This window comes from Ambystoma mexicanum, chromosome 4p (assembly GCF_040938575.1).
Source record: "Ambystoma mexicanum isolate Mex_15411 chromosome 4p, UKY_AmexF1_1, whole genome shotgun sequence".
In the NCBI taxonomy this organism is placed as follows: domain Eukaryota; kingdom Metazoa; phylum Chordata; class Amphibia; order Caudata; family Ambystomatidae; genus Ambystoma; species Ambystoma mexicanum.
In genome coordinates, this window is record NC_090927.1 from 1132464460 (window position 1) to 1132487523 (window position 23064).

At 47.1% G+C, this 23064-nt stretch overlaps 1 protein-coding gene across 1 annotated transcript in view; it reads left to right on the forward strand.

Moving 5' to 3' along the window:
* Window positions 1–19941, forward strand: part of EPM2A (EPM2A glucan phosphatase, laforin) — a gene marked incomplete at its 5' end in the record, with an annotated part of 1251062 nt that extends 1231121 nt beyond the window's left edge. Inside the window, 1 exon segment of the mRNA XM_069606724.1 lies at window positions 19431–19941. Within this exon segment, the coding sequence (XP_069462825.1) occupies window positions 19431–19459 (29 nt within the window). The 3' untranslated portion in view covers window positions 19460–19941.
* Between the last annotated feature and the right edge of the window lie 3123 nt (window positions 19942–23064).

The window sequence follows — 23064 nt, forward strand, 5'->3', positions numbered from 1 at the left end:
GCGCGCCACAATTCGGAATATGAAACTGTACTTGAAAATCAAACAGCAACACGGTACATTTGGTAAAGTACATTTATTTTACATTAAATGTTTAGAGAATATTCAGCAATTGTCATATGAACTCCGAAAGCCATTTATTTTATTTTATCTGTATCCGCCATGGTACACAGGGTGTTGCTTTTTGTTAAAAGAAGCACTTTGAAAGCACAGTGAATCGCAAGGCTGTTCCATCAACTAGGCATTAGTCCATCATAAAGGTTGATATGTTGCTTCTAGCCACTAGTACAGCGTAAGGGCATGTGGGCCCTTGGCGATCGTCCCATAAAATTGTTAGTGTGCTCCAGTTGTTCACACGAAGCTGCAGGTGTCTACTGTAAACGCCATCTGCTGGTGTCTCAAACCGATGGCAGTAGCAGAAGGGGAGCAAATACCTTTTATGAAAACAAAAAAATTATAATTAGTCTCTCCAGCCGATCTTCATTAATATTACTTATTTTATTTATTACAGCCGATCAGAAACTATTTGCTTGCAAGGATAGTTCAATGGAGTATGTTCGGCTCTAAAATCAATGCGAAAAGTAACTAAATAAATCGAGGCCAACACACAATGATAAACGACAGTTAGTCTACATGCGAGAGGAATGATATGATATATGATATGGCATTTGTAACGCGCCTATACTCAAGTGTTTCTAGGCGTGACGAGGCAGGTGGGGAACAAGGGCAGACAGACAACGATCCTACTAGGCCAGGTGTCTTTCTGATCGCGCATGGGGAAGGGCTGTACATGGTTAGTTGAATACAAATTAAATAATAGGGCCAGCTGGTGGCTAGTGCAAGGTAAATGCCGGAAGAAGGGGCTGAAGGATACAGAGACAGTCCCGTAGTGCAGGTAGGCAGTGCAGGGAAAAGTGGCATGGCCAAGGACCGAGATCGGTGAGACCAGTGGACCTGCATGCCCATGTGCCCACTACGAACACGTTTTACTTGCTTTTCCTAGCTCTTCATTCATTCATTTATTCATGCATCCATTCATTAAATTTTCATTCCGGTATAAAAGCGTGTAAAGATTTACTTACATTATATTTTAAATTTCCATTGTGTCTCTTCGTAATGCAGTCTGTAAAACGGACCGTGCTCTTGACAACGATTTTTCGTATACTGAACTAAAATGAAACTCGGTCTAGTTTCTGAATTTTCTGCCTTATCGTCTCTTACATTATTGCGCACCCCCTTCAAATGTAGTTCTTTCGGCATGGTCCCTGTCTCAAGGTCAAAAAACAATAGACCCTTATACTTCCAGTGCGACTTGTGGGCCTCATCTGGGCGCTGTCCTTTGCATTCTTTATTTGCAACGTCACGTAGTATAGGCATCTGTGAGAACTTGAAGTTTAGAATCCGTCTATGTAGTGCACCTCAATGTGCAAATGCGAACTGGCTTCTCTCCCAAATGCCACGGCCCGCTTGGGTGGCGCGTTCTAAGTGCCCCAATTTTGTCCCCGTTGTCTGCGAGCTTTGCAGCCCAAATTGAGACATTTAATTTTTGGCGGAAGGTCAGGGAAAGTATAAAGTACCACAGGAGTTGAGTTAAAAGTGAGATTTATTGTTTGTTTGTTTGTTTTATTATTTGCAATACGCAAGCCTCCCCTCCGTTAACAGTGCGCAGCATTTACATTTACATGAGATGAGACATGAGAAAAATATATACATACACATATGTGAGGTGAATAGAGAGAATTCAAAGATGACACCCAGCTTGTTCGCCACCCATGATGGTGAAGGTAGGGGTTAGGTTTACAGGTACACTGTACAATAACATTTATTTACAAAAAGACAATCCTATTGCAATTATTTAAACCGGGATTTGTACTTCACAATCAGCTGTGCTTCGGGTGGGCATGGCACAGTCGCATGTTCGGTGGCAATGGATCACTGCTCTGCACAGAAATGTCCAAAATTCCATATCTGTGCTTCTCTAACACAGCAACAATAAGGCCTTTCACAAAGTCGAACTGCATTTCATCATAGACTGGTTTGATCACCCATTGCTTACTTCGTTTTGAAAACACCTTAGTGTAGCGAGGCATCCTTACTTTACCCCTAGTCCTAGATTGTTCACGTCCGACATTGCTGTTATGGGCCAAGACCGGTAGTAGAGTGCGATGTTTCATGCCGAAAGCTAAAATGCAAGCGCTTTGGCCTGTACTTTAGGCACATATTGTGGAACACCTCCAAATCTCTTGTGTGACAGAATTCTGTCAGTCCTCTCAAATCTCTTGATAGAGTTTTGTCGAAAACAATCTTCTCAATGGCTTTGTGTGGCGGTGAAGATGGAATCAACCACTTCTTCTTCCGTGCCTCCTCTGGGGACAAAGGGCCATGTTCACATTGGTGGAAATGTTGATTTGCTGGCCAGCGGTGAACGTTGGTACAGTGGTGCATCAGTGACCGCCATTTTTCAAGTAGTATTTCCACTGACCCCTCACAAGTTTTTGAGCTCCACCAAAGATGGTTGGTGATAGAATGTGACCACTGCAAAATACTTTCAAAACCTTTTTTTTCCCTGCAGCCAAGATTTTCTTATTGATTGATTTAGCAAGATGACATACGTCAAATTGATGTTTAATATGTAGGAACTGCTCACTCATTATCTTGGCAATTGAAACATGTCTATCCGTGGCTATGAGGTCGATGTGCATTCCCCTTGATTGTAGATATTCCACTGATTTTATAAATCCTAGTTTCTCCATGGCCACTGACGATGTACATTGTGTTACCTGCACGACCACCGAACTCACAATTTTCTTACTATCCATGTCCTGAAAGTGGTAGGTGCAGTACTTGGCAGAAAATCCAGGGCTGTCACACTGTCCATCACCGGCTAGCCTGAATCGTTTGCCTTCGAATGTACTTGCTAGAGACAATTGTTCAATTTTCCAAGCATCACTAATGGCCGGAAACAGATAATCACATTGGTATATGTAGTACAGCGCTTTAGAAATGAAATGGAGTCCCACAAACTGAAAGAAAGCCTCTAACTTTCTAAAACTGGAGCCAGTAAAAAGTGATGCAGCTGCACACAGTAGATTGCCTGCTGGCAGTTTCCCCAGCATCGGTTGTGCAGACCATGATTTAATCTACAGGCGGCATTTATTTTGACGTTACCGCCTTTTATTTGACGAGTCACATTAATCAATGGCTTCCCACATACTTTCCCTCTAATGGAATGCACACATTTCAGCATAGTTATAATTTCCATCAAACAACTGTCGAATACAATGTATTTGCTCTCTTTCATTAGACTGTCATCCTGCGTCAACGTTGTTTCGGCCTGTGACGTTGTGGAGATTTCAACACATTGGAAAGTAATATCGCTGATATCAAGTTCTGATGCGTCTATGGATGCTGCGGCTGGTTCATTTTCTGTTATTTCAACATCTATTACTTCAACATTGATGGGAGAACACAACAATGTCGACAGGTTTTTTGGTGGCAAATTTTTGTCGGGTGTAGATTGTGTGAATTTATCTGCAACTACTTCAGAGCTATCTTCAATACATTCAATAACATCTTCTTGTGGTGGTGCGGTCGCACTGTAGCTATGGTCCAATGAAACTTTGTTGTAGTCTCCAAACACAGTTAATTCATGTTCTGGCCATTGGACATGAGCATCTCGAGCCTGAACACGCCTCGCCTCAATTAATAGTTCCTCCATAGTGTACACCGTCTGGCAAGCCACATCTCTCATTCGCTTCACTGTCTGTGTGTGTATAGTTCTGACACCCACGGGTAACTGGAGGAGAGATTGGAAAAGGGATGTTCAGTTTAAACACAAGATGGAGTGTAGTGGGGGCGTGGCTAACCGCCATGTAAGGATGCTGTGCTTCGAGTGAGGTCCGTATGATACGACAAACGATCCGCCGCTAACTCCATATCTTGATCGATAAAGCAACAGAAAGTTAATTCATCGGACCACGAATGCCTGGGGAACCCATTACTGAAGCCTGAAGCGGCTCCGTTCACCCGTTCAAGCACCGCGGCGAAGGAAAAGAGAGACGCCGCGGCCAGTAAATGGCGGTACCTAGACATCCGTCACTCTGCGGACGCTGGCGCCGTGTACTGAGAAGCCACCAGACCCGCGTCACTCGGTCGATGCAGCCGAGTGACCCGAACTAGCACATAGAGACACGGTGCCCAGGTGCCCCCCGGTCGGAGAGGGAGGAGGGCCTGGTGAGGTGGTGCGCGACAAGTGCGAAGGGAGGAGCACGGGGCCGACCCGGCGCCCCTCCGCCTGCTAAGCAGCCTGGGACAGGGATCCAGTGGGCCTCCCGGAAGATCGTGAGACCAGCGAACAGGAGGAGCCGGGACTGAGGCTTCGCCCCACTGCAACACGAACCGGAGACGAGGGGCGGGAGGACGAGGGACAGCTGGCCCAAGGCGTTCACCGCACCCGAGGCAACGCGGGACCTCTGATCAAGCCCGGGAAGAGGCCGTGAGAGGCGGTAAGGAGTCGGGGGAGGGGACCTGAAGGGCCTCGCGCCTGGGTACCGAGCGCTGGGCAGCACACTGCTGATGCCGGGGGCGGGAGACACGGACATTGTGTGCCCCAGTCCAACCAAACCCAGACTAGCCGACAGAGGGTGAAGTCACCCCCAACGACCAGAACAAGTGTAGCTGGCAGCGCAAGGCCGAGCAAACATCAGGGCCCGGTGCTAGGATACAGACTGCAACCCCCTTGGTGCCATGATCTCCAATGCTTCTGGCCATAGTCTTGATATAGGCCAGGACCGCAGAGGCGAAGTGAGACTTCCCGTGGCCAGGGTGCCGACCGAATACCAAACGAGATACCAGTCGGGCCATACCTCGAAGCGGGGTGACGATTCCCCGTAACTTAGTGCACGGGGGCCCGCAGCCACGGAGTGCCTTCCTGACACACCCCTACAAAAGTCCTCCCTGCAAGGCCTTGGTGCCACGAGAGCCCTCCTGCCCCGGCCTTCCCGTGGATCGCCGGGGGAGAGCGGACATCGCATCCGGGCCACGTCGGACCACGTCCTCCTCAACACAGCACCCTCAAGAGATAGGCTGCTCCTATCACCACCAAAAATCTTTAAGGGCCTCGTTAGGCGGCCTGCCATTCAAGCTATGTCCGCCAAAAACGCAACGAGCAAGCACAGACAAACCACCATGGAAACTTTTACCGCCTCTGGGGCACCCAGTCATGATGCCACCCACGCGGGCGGAGAGACGCCAAACACTGAAGCGCCCGAACCAGCGAATTCACAACTACTGGAGGCCATCATGACCCTACAGAAAACCATGGAAAACAAGATAGACGCGGTGGCTATCGACTTGAACCTACTTAGGCAAGACGTGCGCTCCATCGCCAGTAGAACAGACACTCTAGAGACCCAAATACGAGAATACTCTGAGTCCAAAGCGCAGCTTTCAAAAGAAGTAGATGCCTTAGTACAGAAGGTGAAGAACCTTGAAGACAGAGCCGACGAGGCCGAAGGAAGGGCCCGCAGAAGTAACATCAGAATCATCGGACTACCCGAGGGAATCGAAGACAATGACCCCACGAATTACGTTGAGGATCTACTTATACACGAAATCGGTGCCGGAAAGCTATCACAAGGCTTTACCATCGAAAGAGCCCACCGATCCCTCGCCAGGCGACCGCCCCCGGAAATCCACCCAGGCCTATAATAGCTAAAGTACTGAACTATAAGGACAGAGAGGCAATCCTAGCCTTCTCTAGGCTGGGCGGCTCCATACAAAGAGACTCTGTGAAGGTCGCCATTTACCCCGACTACACCCTGCAGGTCCAAAGAAGTAGGGCCCTGTTCAACCACACCAAAGCCAGACTGAAAAATGCAGGACTGCGATACATGCTTCTATATCCGGCCAGACTGAAGGTCCTACACAATAATAAAGCCCACTTCTTCGATACCCCAGCTGAAATAGCAGAATGGATGGACAGAGCGCAGATCCCCGACTGGGAACCGAAGCAGCGCAAGCCAAAACCGCCCGAGCCATAGGCGCTCGACCACACCACCCCGAGGCAGAATTTACCAGGCATTCAGAACTACACTACGACAAGCGGCAACCCAGATGCAACCGGAGCCATCCCAGCCACGGAATAACTCACACTTGCGACATCAGAAGGTGAAGCTACACTCGCCCCGGAACTATCTTCTTTTTGGGTAATTCACCCACCCGTAGGGCACCTAGGGACCCAGGTCCATGGGGCAGAAACGGGAAAGTCAGAACGGGGAATACCCCGCTAGACGTGTTACGTTACAAGTTCAGTTGAAGGTTATTGTTTATTGGGACAGGGAAGATCAAGACCGACAAAGCCACTACACACCACTAATCCGCGCAAAAGATGCCAAGAGAACCCACCATGACCGCTCGCCGCATGGCAGACTAACAGACTCAGGGCCTGGCACCACCGCGCGACCCACCCAGGAACTTTTACCCAATCCACACTCATGGCTACTACGATCAAGGTAATGACATGGAATGTCAGAGGGCTGAGCAGCTATATCAAACAGCACAGAGTCCACACCTTCCTTAAACGCCACAAGATAGGCATTGCCCTATTACAAGAGACCCACCTGAACGCACGGAAATTAGCAGTGTTGGCCAGAGTGTGGAGAGGAACCTTAATAGGTACCACATACTCTAGCTATGCTAGGGGAGTGCTAATATGGATAGCCCCCACCATTCCCATAAAGGTGATACACACCAACATCGATGACAAAGGTAGAATGGTCCTGATACGATGCACCATAGAGGGTAGAGAACTCTGCCTGGTCAACACTTATGCCCCCAACCATGACGCCACAGTCTTCTTTCGCTCATTATACACTCGGCTGAGTCCATGCCGGAATGGCACGTTAATATGGGGAGGAGATCACAATTGCACCCTGGATCCATGTGTAGATAGATCGGACAGTAAACATTCTCAGCCCTCCCCTCCTGCAAAAATACTAAAGGCCCTCACACAACAATATGCCCTAAGCGACCTTTGGAGAGCACAGCACCCTGAAGGTAGAGTTTACTCTTTTTACTCACCGCCGCACGCAGTACACACCAGAATAGATAGCATACTAGTCAGTGATGAACACTTAGACACGTTTGAGGACCCTCAATATTTGGCTAGAGTGCTATCGGACCACTCCCCCTTGACAACCACATGGTCCTTAACCGCACCCAGGCCCCCTATACCCACATGGAGGCTCCGAAGCGAGGCGTTGCTAGACAAGACTTTTTGCGAACAAATACGACAATGTACATCCGCCTACTGGCAGATAAATATTGATAGTGTCCAGCGTATCAGCACTGCATGGGAGGCATATAAAGTAGTGATCAGAGGGGAAATGATAGCCGCCGCCGGGGGAGCCCAAAAATCCATCACTTCCCTACTGACGCGTGCTGAAGACGAGCTAAAACACTTAGAAGCTGCAGCCTCATCGGACCCTGCCCACATACGCAGAACGGTCGAACTAAAGCAGGCTTGCCTGCAACACTGGGAGGCGCTCGGTAGGCTCAGCTATGCCAAACACATCGAAAGAAGCCATGCCCTAGGTGACAAACCCGGAAAGTTGTTAGCGTGGCTGTATAAGCGAGAAGCCCCTAGACAACCCATCTGCCACATCCGGGATGCAGACGGTTTAGACATACACGCACGAGAAGACATAAACCGCACCTTTACAGAGTACTACCAAGCCCTCTATGTAGACTCCTCACCGCCCACTGACATGGCAATAGAGGATGTGTTAGATATCATAAGGCTACCACACCTGGAGGAACAAACAGCAGAGTCCCTAGAAGGCCCCGTCACCCCAGAGGAAGTGGCAGTCGTCATCAGATCACTACCTACCGGGAAGGCACCAGGACCAGATGGACTCCCAGGAGAGTTCTATAAGACTTATGTAGATACACTGGCCCCGTTACTGTCCCAAGTGTTCAATGAGGCATATGAATTAGGCCACCTCCCGGACACCATGAGCGAAGCAACCATCATCCCGCTGCTAAAGCCCAATAAGGATGCCACAGAATGTGGATCATATAGACCCCTGTCCCTACTAAAAGGAGACAGCAAGATCCTGACGGCAATACTAGCTATGAGGCTGCGCAGGGCCACCCCGATCCTAATCCACCAAGACCAAACGGGGTACGTGCCAGGCAGGACTATCACTGAAAATTTACGGAAACTGCACCATGTCATTCACAGCACCGAAGGTAGACAAGAGAAAGGTGCGGTAGCGTCCCTAGATGCCTCCAGAGCATTCGACTCGGTGCGCTGGAAATGGCTACTAGCTACCCTATCCAAAATGGGAATGGGGCCCAGTTTCATTAAATGGGTCACACTCATCTACACCGACCCAGCAGCCAGGGTGCGTATCAACAACACCTTTTCAGACAAATGGAGGTTATCCCGAGGCACTAGACAGGGCTGCCCCCTGTCCCCTATGCTGTACATTATTGCCATCGAACCTGTTGCAGCATACATTAGGCAGGAATATGGAGACACGGGCATCGAGATAGACGGGGCAACCCATTTACTCTCTATGTATGCAGATGACATGCTCCTCTACCTGAAAAACCCCGAATACATACTGCCTTATATATAGGAGACTTTAGAAGGGTTTCACAGAGTTACGGGGATCCAAATCAACCACAGTAAATCCTGCCTGTTCCCCCTAGCGGCCATGAGCGGGCTCGGGGCCAACGAGCTCCCCACACTAGCCTTAAAATGGGAACCCACCTCCTTTAAATATCTGGGTATCCCGATCCATCGAGACCCCAATATGGAACACGCTCTTAACACAATCAGAGCTAAGGAAAGCCTAGTGAAATCAATGGACTTCTGGGGCAGGCTCCCACTATCGGTGGCTGGCAGAGTGGGACTGCTCAAAATGGTAGCACTACCCAGGGTGCTTTATCATTTCACAAACGTGCCATACAATATACCACGTCAATTCTTTAACGACCTGCATAAGCTCTGCAGGAAATTCCTATGGCAAGAAGGAAAGCACAGAGTCGCCCTTGACACGATGCAGAGACCCTATGACAAAGGCGGCCTAAAGGTCCCCAACTTTGAACTTTACCATCTGGCTGGACAGCTGAAACATGTGATTCAATGGATGGCAGACGACGCCTCCACTGACACCCGCCTGCTGCAGCCAGGAATCACCCAAATGCTGCTAAGAGACCTGCTGTGGGCTGAGTCAGGCCAAAAACACCGATATACGCATTTGATCCAACTCGGAATCGAGATTTGGAAAAGAGCCTGCAAAGCTAGGGACCTAAAAGACCCTTACTCCCCACAGATTCCGATAGCTGCAATCATGGCAAACAGACCGGGGAGTCGGAAAATAATAAGGGACACATGGAAGCTATGCGGCGTTGCCACCCTGGGGGACCTGGTGGATGAATAGGGCATCTTGACCTTTGCTGAACTACATGAAGCCTCAGGAATACACATGGGACAGTTCCTACTACACAACGCTGTGGTAAAACGTTTTGCTGCCCGCTGGCCATCAACGGAAAACTTAGACACCGGACACGAAGGGATCGAAAGCCTACTGGCGGCAGCAGAAGGGGGCCATGAGACCTCTAGGATCTACGAAACACTGCTTTACAACACTGCCCAGCATGACCTCAAGTGCAAGGCGAAGTGGGAAACGGAACTTGGACAGCAATTCGAAGAAGCAGAGTGGCAAACCATCACTAGATACCACAAAAAGTATCTAGAAACGCCAGGTTCCAGCTAATACAATTCTACATAATGAACAGAGCATACCTCACCCCAGATATCATCTCTAGATTCAGCGGAGCCAGCACCACAGGATTCCCCAAGTGTAACGAACCCCAGGCGAACATGACCCATATGTTCTGGGGGTGCCCCACTATACAGTCCTTTTGGGCACAAATCAAAAACAAAGTTGCCGAGGCCGACATCACCCTGGAGGTGCAAACACCCAGAGCATGTATTCTGGGAAGATACCCCAGGAAGAGTAAAAATAGGCCGCTGAGTAGGCTAAAGGACCTAATGTATATACGACGCATCACCATGAGTTGGAAACGCCCCCAGGCCCCGAGCTTAGCAACGTGGTGGGAAGACCTCCGCAAATGGACACAGGCCGAAACAGGGGCTTGGGAGATCGCCCAACGTCAACAAGGACAGGACTCCTCTGACGATCTACTGCAATGGGTGGAGCTCACAGTGACGCTATTCAGCCCCAAGATGGTGGACTCCTCGGGCGAAAGCACGATCATTCCAGTTTGAAAAAAACATATATAACTTATGGTGTAGTTTGCAACGGTCTTGATGGGCGGGAGGGGGGGGAGGGAGGTAAAGAAGGGAGGGAGAGTGTTCTAAGGGAGTTATATGAGGCCGCATTGAGGCCCTGCTGGTTGTATTGTTACAAAATGCAATAAACAAATTAAAAAAAAAAAAAAAAAGATGGAGTGTAGTAGAATTGACTGGAAAAAAACATAAAATAGTCCCCAGCACAAACATTTTTTTAAAGTTATGAACTGTTTGTAACTAACCTTTTTTTGTTTTTTTTTCTTTGCAACTTTTTTTGACTCGACCTTCAACATCTGCACGCTGTAGCTCCGATTCGTTTCCGCATGTCCTCCCTTCCTCTTGCGCTACAACGACTATATTTTCTGTATCCGCATAGACAGCATGGAATGAGTCTCCATCGTCTCCCTGAAACATAGTACTTTCATTACTATGTATCAAAATATTGCTAACATAAAACACACGTGAGGACGAACACACAGGTACATCTCAATAGCCAAACACGATTTAAACATTGTGTGCAACAATCAAACGACAAGTATTCGACCAGTGATGATCTATTTCGATGGAACTGTCAGTATCCATACCTCTGGCTCTGCATGGACTGCCATGAATGGTTGTATTGGAGAGGAGGCATCCGCATCTCCCTGAAACACAGTACTTGCATTAGTATGCTTTTCAATATTGGAAACACAACACACACTTGGGGTCGACGACACAGGTACATATAAAGAGATAACCACAAATGATGCATTGTCCAAAAGAATCAAGGAAAATCCAAATATGATCACATTTCATCGACTTATTTCAATGATTCCTTTACATCTGCATCATCTAAATGAGATGTTGTGATTGTGGTGGAAGCTCCGTCGTCTCCCTGAAACACAGTACTTGGATTAGTATGGTTTTCAATATTGGAAACATAACACACACTTGGGGTCGAACGTACAGGTACATATAAAGAGATAACCACAAATGATGCATTGTCCAAAAGAATCAAGGAAAATCTAAATATGATCACATTTCATCGACTTATTTCTCCGATTTATTTACATCTGCATCATCTAAATTGGATGGTGTGATTGTAGTGGAAGCTTCGTCGTCTCCCTGAGACACAGCACTTGCGTTAATAGGGAAGAAAGTATAGCAAATGGAATCACGTTATATGATCACGCATGATGGAGCTGTCATTATCCATACCTCGTGCTGCTGAAGAATCTATGGATGTTGCAAATGTAGTGCGCACTTCCGAAAGCTGTTGCGCTGATTCGTATACGCCTAGTCCCGCTTCCACTTCCCCTGGAATTACTTGAATGTCAGGCTCTGCATCAAGTGCAGGGGTTGACGCTCCATCAACTGCCTGAAACATAGTACTTGCATTAGTGAGGATTACAATAGTGAAAACATAACACACACCTGGGGTCGACAGCACAGGGACATATCAACGGCTAACCACGAATGAAACATTGTGTAGAACAATCAAACGACAAGAATTACAGCTCTGATGATGACGCTCGATGGAGCTGTCAGTATCCATACCTCCTGCTGGTGAAGAACATCTACAAATGTTGTAGATGTGGCGGACGCTTCAGCATCTCCCTGAAAGACAGTACTTGCATTAGTATGGATAACACTAATTATAACTGAAAACAAACACCAGTGGACGATAACTAAGGTGTATATCAATTGGAAAGCACTAACCAAACATTCGGTAAAATGATTACACAATAAAATAAAAATATTACTTGACATGCATAAAACAAGTCTGTAGCGGATTAGCCTAGTAAGATTACCTGATACGCGCTAGAAGTGGTTGATAACTGCGACCACGTCAAGGATGTAGAATGTTCTTGTTTCAGATTCAAGGGATAGTCAAGAAGTTGTAAAGGTAAATTAATGATTGATAATGAAATGCCAATATTAAGAATAGCCATGTAAGCCGACAGAATACTTGAAAAATGTTCAATACAGCACAGTTCCCTGTTCCCATATATATACATTGCGTTTGTGGGTTATGAAATCGAAAAAGAATATATTGGTAAATGTCATTATTCAAAAAACTATACACTCTATCAATATCGAAATTATTACAAGGGATAGAACACCTACAATATCAATTAATCCGTTCGGATACCTACACACTACCGCAAGGCCTAAAGCTAAATCCGGACACTTGACTCACCAGTGGCGGAATGTGGACGAATAGAGTGGGAATAGCGTTTTCGAGCAATTTCCTTGTCGTTCGCCGTTTATTCTTCTTTGTTACCCAAGATGTTGTGTACATGTCCAAGGAAAAGTGCCGGCTGCAGATGTGGTATCGATCACCCCTCTTGTCCTGTAAGACTTGTTGGACTCTACTTTCCAGTGCATCCAGTGGATATCCACAATGTCTGACCCATTCTCTTATTCGATCAACAGTTTTCGGGAATACATGCATTTTAGTGCCTTCAGATTTCGCATGGGTCTTCGAAGGGCAACCGCTAATCGAACAGGCAGGCATTGTTGATAAATCTGAAAAGTAAATATCAACATTATTATACAATCTTCAAGAATAAAGATTTGATACAAAAGTAAATGAATCATACAATGATCAATGCAAGGTTTGTTTTGGTCGCAGGAACTATATCAGTTCATTATGTGTGGCTTAGTATTTGCATAAGTTGCAGAAATGTATAAATGATGTGTCTAAAAACTGAACATGTGACTCATCCCTTGGATGTTCTGTATTGCAAGAGAAGGAAACATGCTTACATTATAGACTGGACCCCCGAAGGGTGCAATTCGATGACAATAGACACAGATGAAAATAAATAGATCTATTGATAGCACAGCAATGGAAACTCAAGTCAATAGCAATGAGACCAATGAACATAGCACTATTGTGTACTCTACTCGCAAATAGATAGAAATTTAAAAATCTGCGAAATATGACTAGGATACATGGCCTTACCTTGACCAACAAACAGTTGGATTCAGCAAGCAGAGCAGTATGTTGCAGGAGAATAGGTGGGTGGCCACAGGTAGCACACTGATGGGTTTGCTCTAAGCGGTCACAGAAGCTCACGGATAGCACGACGACGAGCAGATTAGCGTAGATCTCAGTGGTTGCCAGGTAACACGTTCAGGAGTTGACTTGCAAAGCACAAAGATGTTCTCATGAGACATCACCCACAAATGTATCAACAACAAAGCTCCACCTTACCTCATGGATAGATTACGTAAAAGGACTTCTTCCAGACCTACCAGAATAGCCAACGCAAACTGCCTCCAAGTCCCGCGTTTCAAACTTGCCACTATAGGAGGAAATAGCTTCCCGGTCAAGGTTGCGCAGTTATGGAACTCCCTCCCCCATGACGTTAGAGAACCTCAGCCTTTCGCAAAATTTAGACAAAACCTCACTAGGTGGCTGAGAGCCAACGACAGCTAACTACTCCACTTGTCACATTGTACATTACTGTATATAACTATATATTACGTGAACAGGAGCATGCTCCTTGCTCCCCTGTCCTTGATCTCTCCCTGTTCATATCTGCTTGCTGTAATATTGCTGATGTCTAGGTCTACTCTTCCTGCCTTTTCCTGTACTTGCAATTAGCCGAGCATATCTGTAACCAAGCTCAGCGCATCTCTGTACCTTCATCTGATTTCTATGTACCTGTAACTAAGTTGAGCATATCCTTGTCTGTTTGCGCCCTGATACTCCAGGGTATGGTGCGCTATACAAATAATAAACTAAACTAAACTAAACTAAACATATCAAGTGGTTTATAAAGTATTAGAAACAGGGGTGTGTTTGTGAATGAATGACGTATGTATGTCGTGGTCTTAGGGGGGCGGCCTGCTTCAAGGGGAGGCCTGGCGGGAGACACGGGGTCTGAGGAGGCCATGTGACCGATGGCCCCTTGGCGTGGGATACCTTTTGAAGTGTACATGTAGTTTGGCACCTTGGCCTTTCGCACCCCTGACAGCCCCCCATGCCAGCGCGCATCCACTGGCGCGAACCGCCTTTGATAGAGGGGGGTGGGATGGATGGGCTTGGGTCATGCAGATAAGGCACAGGAAGACTGCTGAATGGAGACACACTTAGGTGGATTGCAGGGGGGCGGCCTGCTTCAAGGGGAAGCCTGGCTGGAGACACGGGGTCTGAGGAGGCCATGTGACCGATGGCCCCTTCGTGTGGGATACCTTTTGAAGTGTACATGTAGTTTGGCACCTTGGCCTTTCGCGCCCCTGACAGCCCCCCATGCCACCGCGCATCCACTAGCGCAAACCGCCTTTGATAGAGGGGGGTGGGATGGATGGACCTGGGGCGTGCAGATAAGGCACAGGAAGACTGCTGAATGGAGACACACTTATGTGGATTGCAGGGGGGCGGCCTGCTTCAAGGGGAGGCCTGGCTGGAAACACGGGGTCTGAGGAGGCCATGTGACCGATGGCCCCTTGGCGTGGTATACCTTTTGAAGTGTACATGTAGTTTGGCACCTTGGCCTTTTGCGCCTCTGACAGCCCCCCATGCCAGCGCGCATCCACTGGCGCGAACCGCCTTTGATAGAGGGGGGTGGGATGGATGGGCCTGGGGCGTGCAGATAAGGCACAGGAAGACTGCTGAATGCAGACACACTTATGTGGATTGCAGGGGGGCGGCCTGCTTCAAGGGGAGGCCTGGCTGGAGACACAGGGTCTGAGGAGGCCATGTGACCCATGGCCCCTTGGCGTGGGATACCTTTTGAAGTGTACATGTAGTTTGGCACCTTGGCCTTTCGCGCCCCTGACATCCACTGGCGCGAATCGCCTTTGATAGAGGGGGGGTGGGATGGATGGGCCTGGGGCGTGCAGATAAGGCACAGGAAGACTGCTGAATGGAGACACACTTAGGTGGATTGCAGGGGGGCAGCCTGCTTCAAGGGGAGGCCTGGCTGGAGACACGGGGTCTGAGGAGGCCATGTGACCGATGGCCCCTTGGCGTGGGATACCTTTTGAAGTGTACATGTAGTTTGGCACCTTGGCCTTTCGCACCCCTGACAGCCCCCCATGCCAGCGCGCATCCACTGGCGCGAACCGCCTTTATATCAATATATAGTATATCGTCTTTAAATCAATGATAGTATATCGTTGCTTATCAATAACAAATGCCACACACCGGAGATTCTTGTGAGCACACACCCACACTTCAACCGGTCTATTATAGTGGTCAAGACCCTAAGGCCTGTATAATCCAATGGTAATTGTTAGTATAGACATATGTGTGACTTTTATAGAGACATAACCCACTGAAAGACTTTGAACAAGTGTTATTTAGTGCATGCATTATCGAGAATATGTTATGTTAGCTTAGATAGATGGTGACCACCCTGCTTCACAGCGACCAGACCTTCACCCATTCGGAGCACAGATGTCTGACGTCCATCCTTGAATGGAGACACACTTGATTCATTTAAAAAATCGAAACAACCGTTGTTAAAATATATCTGGTGTTTTATTTTGTATCTTATTTTGATGACACAAAAATACAAGACTTTAAACATTGTACAGTTCAGGTTGCAGCACAGCGAGAGAAAATCCCCTGTACTGACCGCTGTCACTCGGGAACGTTTCTCTAATGGCACGAACGGCACAAGCGGGTATCACTCTTCAAACGCGGTGTCCAAGCCTCCCGTGGAGCCACCATGTAAAGGAATGATAGGCCACCAGCCTGTACCACCTGTGAAAAGGAATGAAACAAACTGTTTTTAAATGACCAAGATAAGTTTAATAAACGTTTGTTGTCAATGACAATTCTTGTAACTAATGGCATTCTGCACGGATAAATGCTATCTAGACAATGCACACTATTGAACGACTTACATGCGTTACAATGATATGTAGATGTAATTTTGGATATAGTAGAAGAACATGAAATAGGAGTGGCCTGACAAGCAGAGTATACTTACTCGTTACTCGGATTACGAGGACGAACAGTTGCGCGAAGTTCGTGCATAAGCACCATCATTATTCTCAACACGGCCCGTGTGAGGCAGGCTGCTCTGAAGTCTGCAGGTCGGTGATGCATTGCGGTCGTGGCTCGCCTTCCGAAATGTAGGCCAGGCATCCCGAGATTTCTCGGCAGCAGCAGTTCTCGTCCTCAGTTGGCATTAGCTCGCACCGATTGCATGTGCACCAGGTGGAGACGCCGTCCATTCCACTAGCCCCAGGCTTTTCATCTGTTGATTCGTCCTGCCAACTGCCGTCCGAATCCCCATCGTTTTCGCGTGCTTCCCTTTCCAGTAGTTCCTCCTCGGTATACTCAGGCTCGTACATGTAGGGCATTATTGTAGCCATTGTGTGTTAAACAAACTAAAATAATTTATAGCGGTGGTACTGGTATCTGTTCACACGGGCTACAAGCGGCGAAGGTAGCTGACCAGAGCACTGAAATGAGTCACAGAATAATCAAAGTAACACAGAGAGAGGAATGGAATCGACAATCTGCTGCTGTGTGTTGTGAAACGTTCTGTTTATGCTTATTGAGGAAAGAGGCGTCCTGCCATTTCCATGGCGACACGTCATTAGCTGAAGCGCAGCGAATGTTGACACAAGACATGCTTTGGCGTTGTGAAATGGGTGGTACGAGTCTGCTGATGACAGGCTCAGGGGCGGGGGAATTGATTTAGTGCCGCAAAAGCAGGTCAGCCAGGGCGATGGGGGAAAAGATAGGATTATCAGAAAATGGCGGCTCCCTGGTGCTTGTTTTCGCGTGCGTTTAATGGACGAAAACTCGGGCAAGGTCCATAGGAAAGTTTTCTAAAATCGAGCCACTTAGGCTTAAAAAAACATGGCCGACCCGTAGGGACAATAATAAATTTTACTAGACCATGCCTTTAAGGCAGAGGCGGAGACAATGGCGCTGACTTGCTTGTTCATGGACAGTGTAACATCAGTGTGCACCCCTAGTGTCTTGACCGAAGATAGGACTGGGATGATGCAATTGTCTATGCTAAAGTTGGAGTAGAGACAGTCTAGCTTAGCTAGTGTAGCCTTTCGGCCAAGAATAAGAATCTCTGTCTTGTCTCCATTGAGGCATAGGCCATTTGTGGCCATCCATGCTTGTATGGTGGAATAGATTTGACTTAGCGCTGTAGCGTCTTATGTGCCTGTAAGAGGAAGGAGCACCTGGGTATCGTCAGCATAGTTTGTGTATGCAATCCCAAGTGCATCGAGATTATCAAAAAGGGGCTTAGTAAAGAGATTGTATAGAGTTGGGGCAGTACCGGATCCCTGTGGGACTCTGCAGTGAATGATAGTGGGAGCTGCATTTGCTGTGTTTGAGAAGACTTTCATTGCTCTACCTTCTAGGAAGGAGGAGATCAGTGTGGTGAGGGTTTTGTGGTCTACCAAGTCGAAAGCCACTGAGAAGTTTAAGAGGAGGAGGAGTGCGGGCTTGCCTTTGTCCAAAATTTTGCATGATTTGATTTTTTAAGTCTAGTAGGGCAGTTTCAGTGCTGTGCCCTTTGTGGAATCCGGACTGTCTTTTTCCTAAGATAGAGTTAGATTCCAGGTATAGTTGGATCTGATTGTGAGCGGCCTTGTCTAATATTTTGAGAAGAAACAGAACAGTGGTTATGGGCCGGTAGTTGTTTGACTGTGAGGGATCTAGCGTTGGCTTTTTCAAGAGGGGGCGGACCTATGCCTCCTTAAGGCTGTCAGGGACTATGCCTGATTTAAATGATGAGTTGATGAAGGCAGTCAGTAGCGGAGCAAGGGGCTCAGCACATTCCTTAATAATCTTGGGATGGCATACATCGCTCTTGCATTGCGATGGTTTAAGGTGTTTAAGAATGTCTTCAACTTCAGATTCTGAGATGTCTTTAAAGGTGAATTTAGGGAAGTTGATGGTTTTGTGGATGGGCAGGGTTTGTATAGGTTGGTTCTGGTTCAGTAGGGCTTTATAATGGTCTTGAATCTCTCTTCTGAATTCTCCAGTGCCTGCGTATTCATATCCAGACATTCCAGATCCACCCTGCAGATTCCAGACTCCACTGCCAGAAAAGGTATAGTTGGTTCAGGCCCTCCTATCCAGGCAGAACCACCCTTCATAACTAAACCCCATAACAAAATCCCACTAACTCAGGGAGAAGGGGGAAAAGCTGGGGCACACTTTTGGGAGTATCCTATGACCAGAGCGGCTTTTTGCCCACTACCTGCATGTCAACTGTACCCTTGTGATCCAGTGACCAGACAGGCCCAGCTGTTGTTCTGCTAGGAGAGTCCGCCGCCTTGGTGTGACAAGAGCCTTTGAGTCCAGAACCTGGTTGACTGTCCCAAATTCCAAACTCAAGTGTGGTTTGTGAGTATTTCCCCATCCCATAGCACCACATAGCATACCCCATCTTGATACTTTGTCTTTGTCCTACTCTCTAAGTAATCCTATCCATACGCTGATAACTTGTTTAAAACCGTCAGAATTCTTTGTGCATCCTGTCCTTGATTTCTAAGCGTTCGCGCCATTCTTCCATTCACTCCTGTCTTGTAGGTCCTTGGCAATATTTTGATTAAATAAATTAATTCTCCCTAATAAAAAGGGGCACACTGCATGAAGGGTTACAACTGCAGCAGAAATTTTCTATTCATGGGCGGCGTTCCTCTTTTCTAGCCATTAAATTTAGTGTAAGTGAAATTTGTCTTTTTCTCTGCAAACCGATTTTCTTTCCTAACTGCTTTATTTTACCAAAACCGAATCCCTTCCCACGTTGAAAATCTCATCCAGGTATTCAGCTATAGTCACTCTTTCACTTTTATATTGTTCCTATGATGTGCATCTATCACCCAGCCTAAAAACCGCATTCCGATTCTGTCTATTTCACCCGTTTAAAAAATAAATCGTTTTGACATTTAAAACTGAAAAAGTGTAAATTGCAACTTTTGAACGTGTGATTTGGCTGCACTGTGGTTTTACTTTCAAGTTGCTTTCTGAACTGTATGCCCTTGGTTGATACCTTGCCTTGTAGTTGCTAGTGATATTATATCCCTGATACTATGATAAATCATATTTACCTCCTTGATTCAAATGCACATTCATTTAATTATTTGTCAATTCCTACTGTCGTTTTTTACTCATTTCTCTCTCTCCTCACAGCGTGGACGTCAGCCGGAGACCATGCCTGAGCCAGCCAAGTCCGCCCCAGTGCCCAAGAAGGGCTCCAAGAAAGCGCTCTCCAAGCCGCCCAAGAAGGACGGGAAGAAGCGCAAGAGGAGCAGGAAGGAAAGCTATGCCATTTACATCTACTGTCATTTTATGCAATTGCAAAGGGTTTTAAAATTTGTGAGGGAAGTTCGGATTTTGATTCTGTTTGCTGCCTAATATCCCTGACTCCTTGCTGCTCCTTTCTATCCACTCAAAATTGGATTCATTGGGGTTTGAGGGAGCATTTCAGGGTGAAATCTTAACTCGGGTGCTATCTATCCGAATAGTAAAAGTGCTCCTATTCATTTGTGCTTTGGATATGTTCTTGTAGAAGGTCAACCAAGTGTATTTCATTAGTTTACATTGTAATTATCACCCCATCGGTGATTGCTGCCCAATATTACAATTGTGTGATTTTCTTTGATTTTAAAATAAATAAATATTGTATTCCCACAAACCGGCCTGGCTCATGGTCCATTGTGACCCGAGGTATTTGTAAAAGGGATGTGAGAGGGGTTGGGTGCCAGCTCAATTCGTAGAAAATAAACAAAAAGTGTTCTAATTGAGCTCTACATCATAGGCTAAGGGCAAGAGTCCTGGTCCGGTGTGTGACGCCCGATTGGAATCCTTTACAGGAAACAAGTACAAGAGGGAACGTACCTCATTTGGAATAGGTTTAAAGTAATGTGGGCCCAAAATGCCTCCATAAATCTTTATTTTATCTCTTTGTACAAGAATCAGAATCACACTGTTAGACAACCAACGAACCTACCTCAAATGGCAAGTACATGCACTTTATATCCCAAACCCGACCCCACAAATGTAATCTATTCCACAACCTTGGCAGAGCACTTCTGAACGTAACAATGAAATGTGGTCAGGCATTTTTCCCAAACACTATCAAAAGTTGTAAAGTTACACAATGATCTAGGGGGGAACAGAAGACGAAAAAGGGGAGTGGAGCGTAAAAGGTACAACGCTTATCATGGCCTGGGATTAGACGAAGTAGAAGACCCCCGCCACCCTGATCAGTCCAACAAATGATACTCTGATATGAGCGCCATGGCTAACAGGCAACTAATGAAAGTTGCTACGTCTGCTCTTAAATACCCCACGCGGCTGGGACGCCCAAGGTCCTCATACCCCAAGAAGCACCTTTAGCGGATGCCCAATGTCTTGTTCACCTGACGAAGTACTTCCAAGCACACACAGTAACGTTACAGCTGCTGTAAAATGAGAAAACCTGTCTCAGCAAGCCTCGAGGAGTGCTCTGTGTGAAGGAGCCATTTTTGGTTATAATAGGGACAATGTTTGCAGAAAACCGGTGGCAAGAAAAGACAGTGATGTGCAAAGCAGAGGCACTGCGAGGACTATCAGAGGAACCTTTTCAATGGGTCGAAAAAACATGCACTCCAGCCTGGTTTGAGAACATCGCCGAACTGACATGAGTCACCGCTCTCGAAAAACCCATCAAGATTCAAAGTGAAGTGCAATATGAACTTTGCTTCCACGGCGAAGGTAAAGTGTCCATGGGCTCAAACAAACACTGCAATAAAACACGTATCCTCCCCGACAAGAAGAAAGGCACAGCCCCCTTAATCGACACTTACTGGGTATGTGGCAAACAAGCGTACCTGCACCTCCTACCGTCATGGAGAGGTAACTGCGCCCTGGCCACACTGCATTCCGCCCTGGTTTGTGATTCCAGAGAGCCATGTCTAGGGGGAGAGGGTGCCTGCCAGAGCATCTCCTGCACCCCAGTCAACAGCCGAAGAACCCCCCACATATGACATTCTGTCAGAGGACGAGTTGCAGAAAAGAGTGTCTCACTAAAAGGGAGCATCAAACTACATTTCCAAGGAATCCTCAGAACATTTGTCCCAAAATTCCGGACCAGTACCAGCTTTTCAACACAGCAGAGAAATGTTTTGCATCACTTGTGCTAAGTATCCAAGTGCAAGCAAACGCCAAATGGCTCCAGATCATCCAGTGGGAGCTGATCCTGTTGGCAAACAACACTGAAGAGGGTTTCAACAGCATCAAGGTGGAACTCAGAGCCCTGCAGTTGATGACCATGCAAAACCTCTACGTCCTGGACCTCCTCACAGCTATGGACGGTAGTGTTTGCCAAAAAATCGGGAGTGCATGTTGCACATTCGTGCCTTCTGCTGAGGCCGACAATGGGACCCTCTCATGTGATAACTGCAGTCCACAACCTCGGGGAAAGGATGAAGAAAGAAGGTGGAATACAGCCAAGCGATTGGTTTGACTCGAATTTTGACCGAGTCCCTTCCTGGTTTGGAACTGCCATGAAAATACTTGTTACAGATATAGTATTTTCGTTGCTGATTTTTTGTGTGTGCCAGGTAGGCGTTCGATGCTGTGCAGAATCCACGCATAGTAGGGCGATGATGATGGTGACAATGGGCAGTCCAGTAAAAGTGCAGACAATGAAAGATGCACAAATGCAGACAGGAGATAACCCTGAATCCAAATTTCGTATGACAGCTGTATATTGTAACACCATCAATACGGTGGACAGCTTTTATCACACTACTATCAAAGAACCCCAGGAATTGCAATGGTATAGGGAGGTGTGGTTGGACCTGGATGGGGATGGGGGTATATATATGATGTGCACTCCTATAAAAGGAACCCCCGCTTGGGACGAAGCGGTGAAGGAGGTGTAACATGGCGAGAGAAGCAATAATAATAAAAGTAATTTGTTACTTTAGATGTAATGAAGGGACGGAATGTAAGGGAAGAAGGGTCGATTTGCCCCCCCTCCCTGTACATTCGCCACAAAATAGACTTAATACTCATGCAATAGTGGGGAGACGTCCTCCTTGCCCTTCCCTGGTTACAGTGGAAGCGGGGCTACTGCAAGACACATTAGGACTCCATTTTGTGCATAACTCAACTCCTTTTTTGGACTTGGTCACAACCCGAGCCCTGCAAAGCCTCCTCTGCCCTTTTGCAGCGCTGCACACTGCACACGCAAGATAGCCCCCACCTCGTCCTCCCGTGTCTGAGCTACCCAGGGTTCTTTCTCATGGATGCTCTGGTGCGAATTGTTGCAAACAGAAACTGTATTCTTTTTTCCTTCCTCTGAGCTCATTGCCCTGCGTGTGACCGCCGATGAATTTCAATTGTGACCCATTCGTCTCCACAAACCTGCTCTTGCTCCTTTCGCCCCCACCTTTGGAAGTTATTGCTGGTTCAACCTTTTGCCCCTCCATGGTTTCTTTGATGTAGCAGAAGTGTGACCCTTACCCACTGATCCCCCTAGAGTTCCCCCAATATAACTGGTCTCATGTCATCATATATGCCGCCTTAAACCAACACATATCAATTCACTCACTCAAGCACTAGGGCGCCATGGCAAATAAATCTTAGATCAAGCCCACTGATAATGCACCTGGTGGTCAGGGCCCTCGTACCCCTCATGACTACAAAGGCCTGAGGCCGGAATGTGTAAATATGTGTCTTCAATTTATAGGTGTCCCCACATACTAGGACATGGTTTATATTCTGTATTATTCATTGCATGTCATCAGATAGCATCTAGCTTAGCTTAGACAGAATG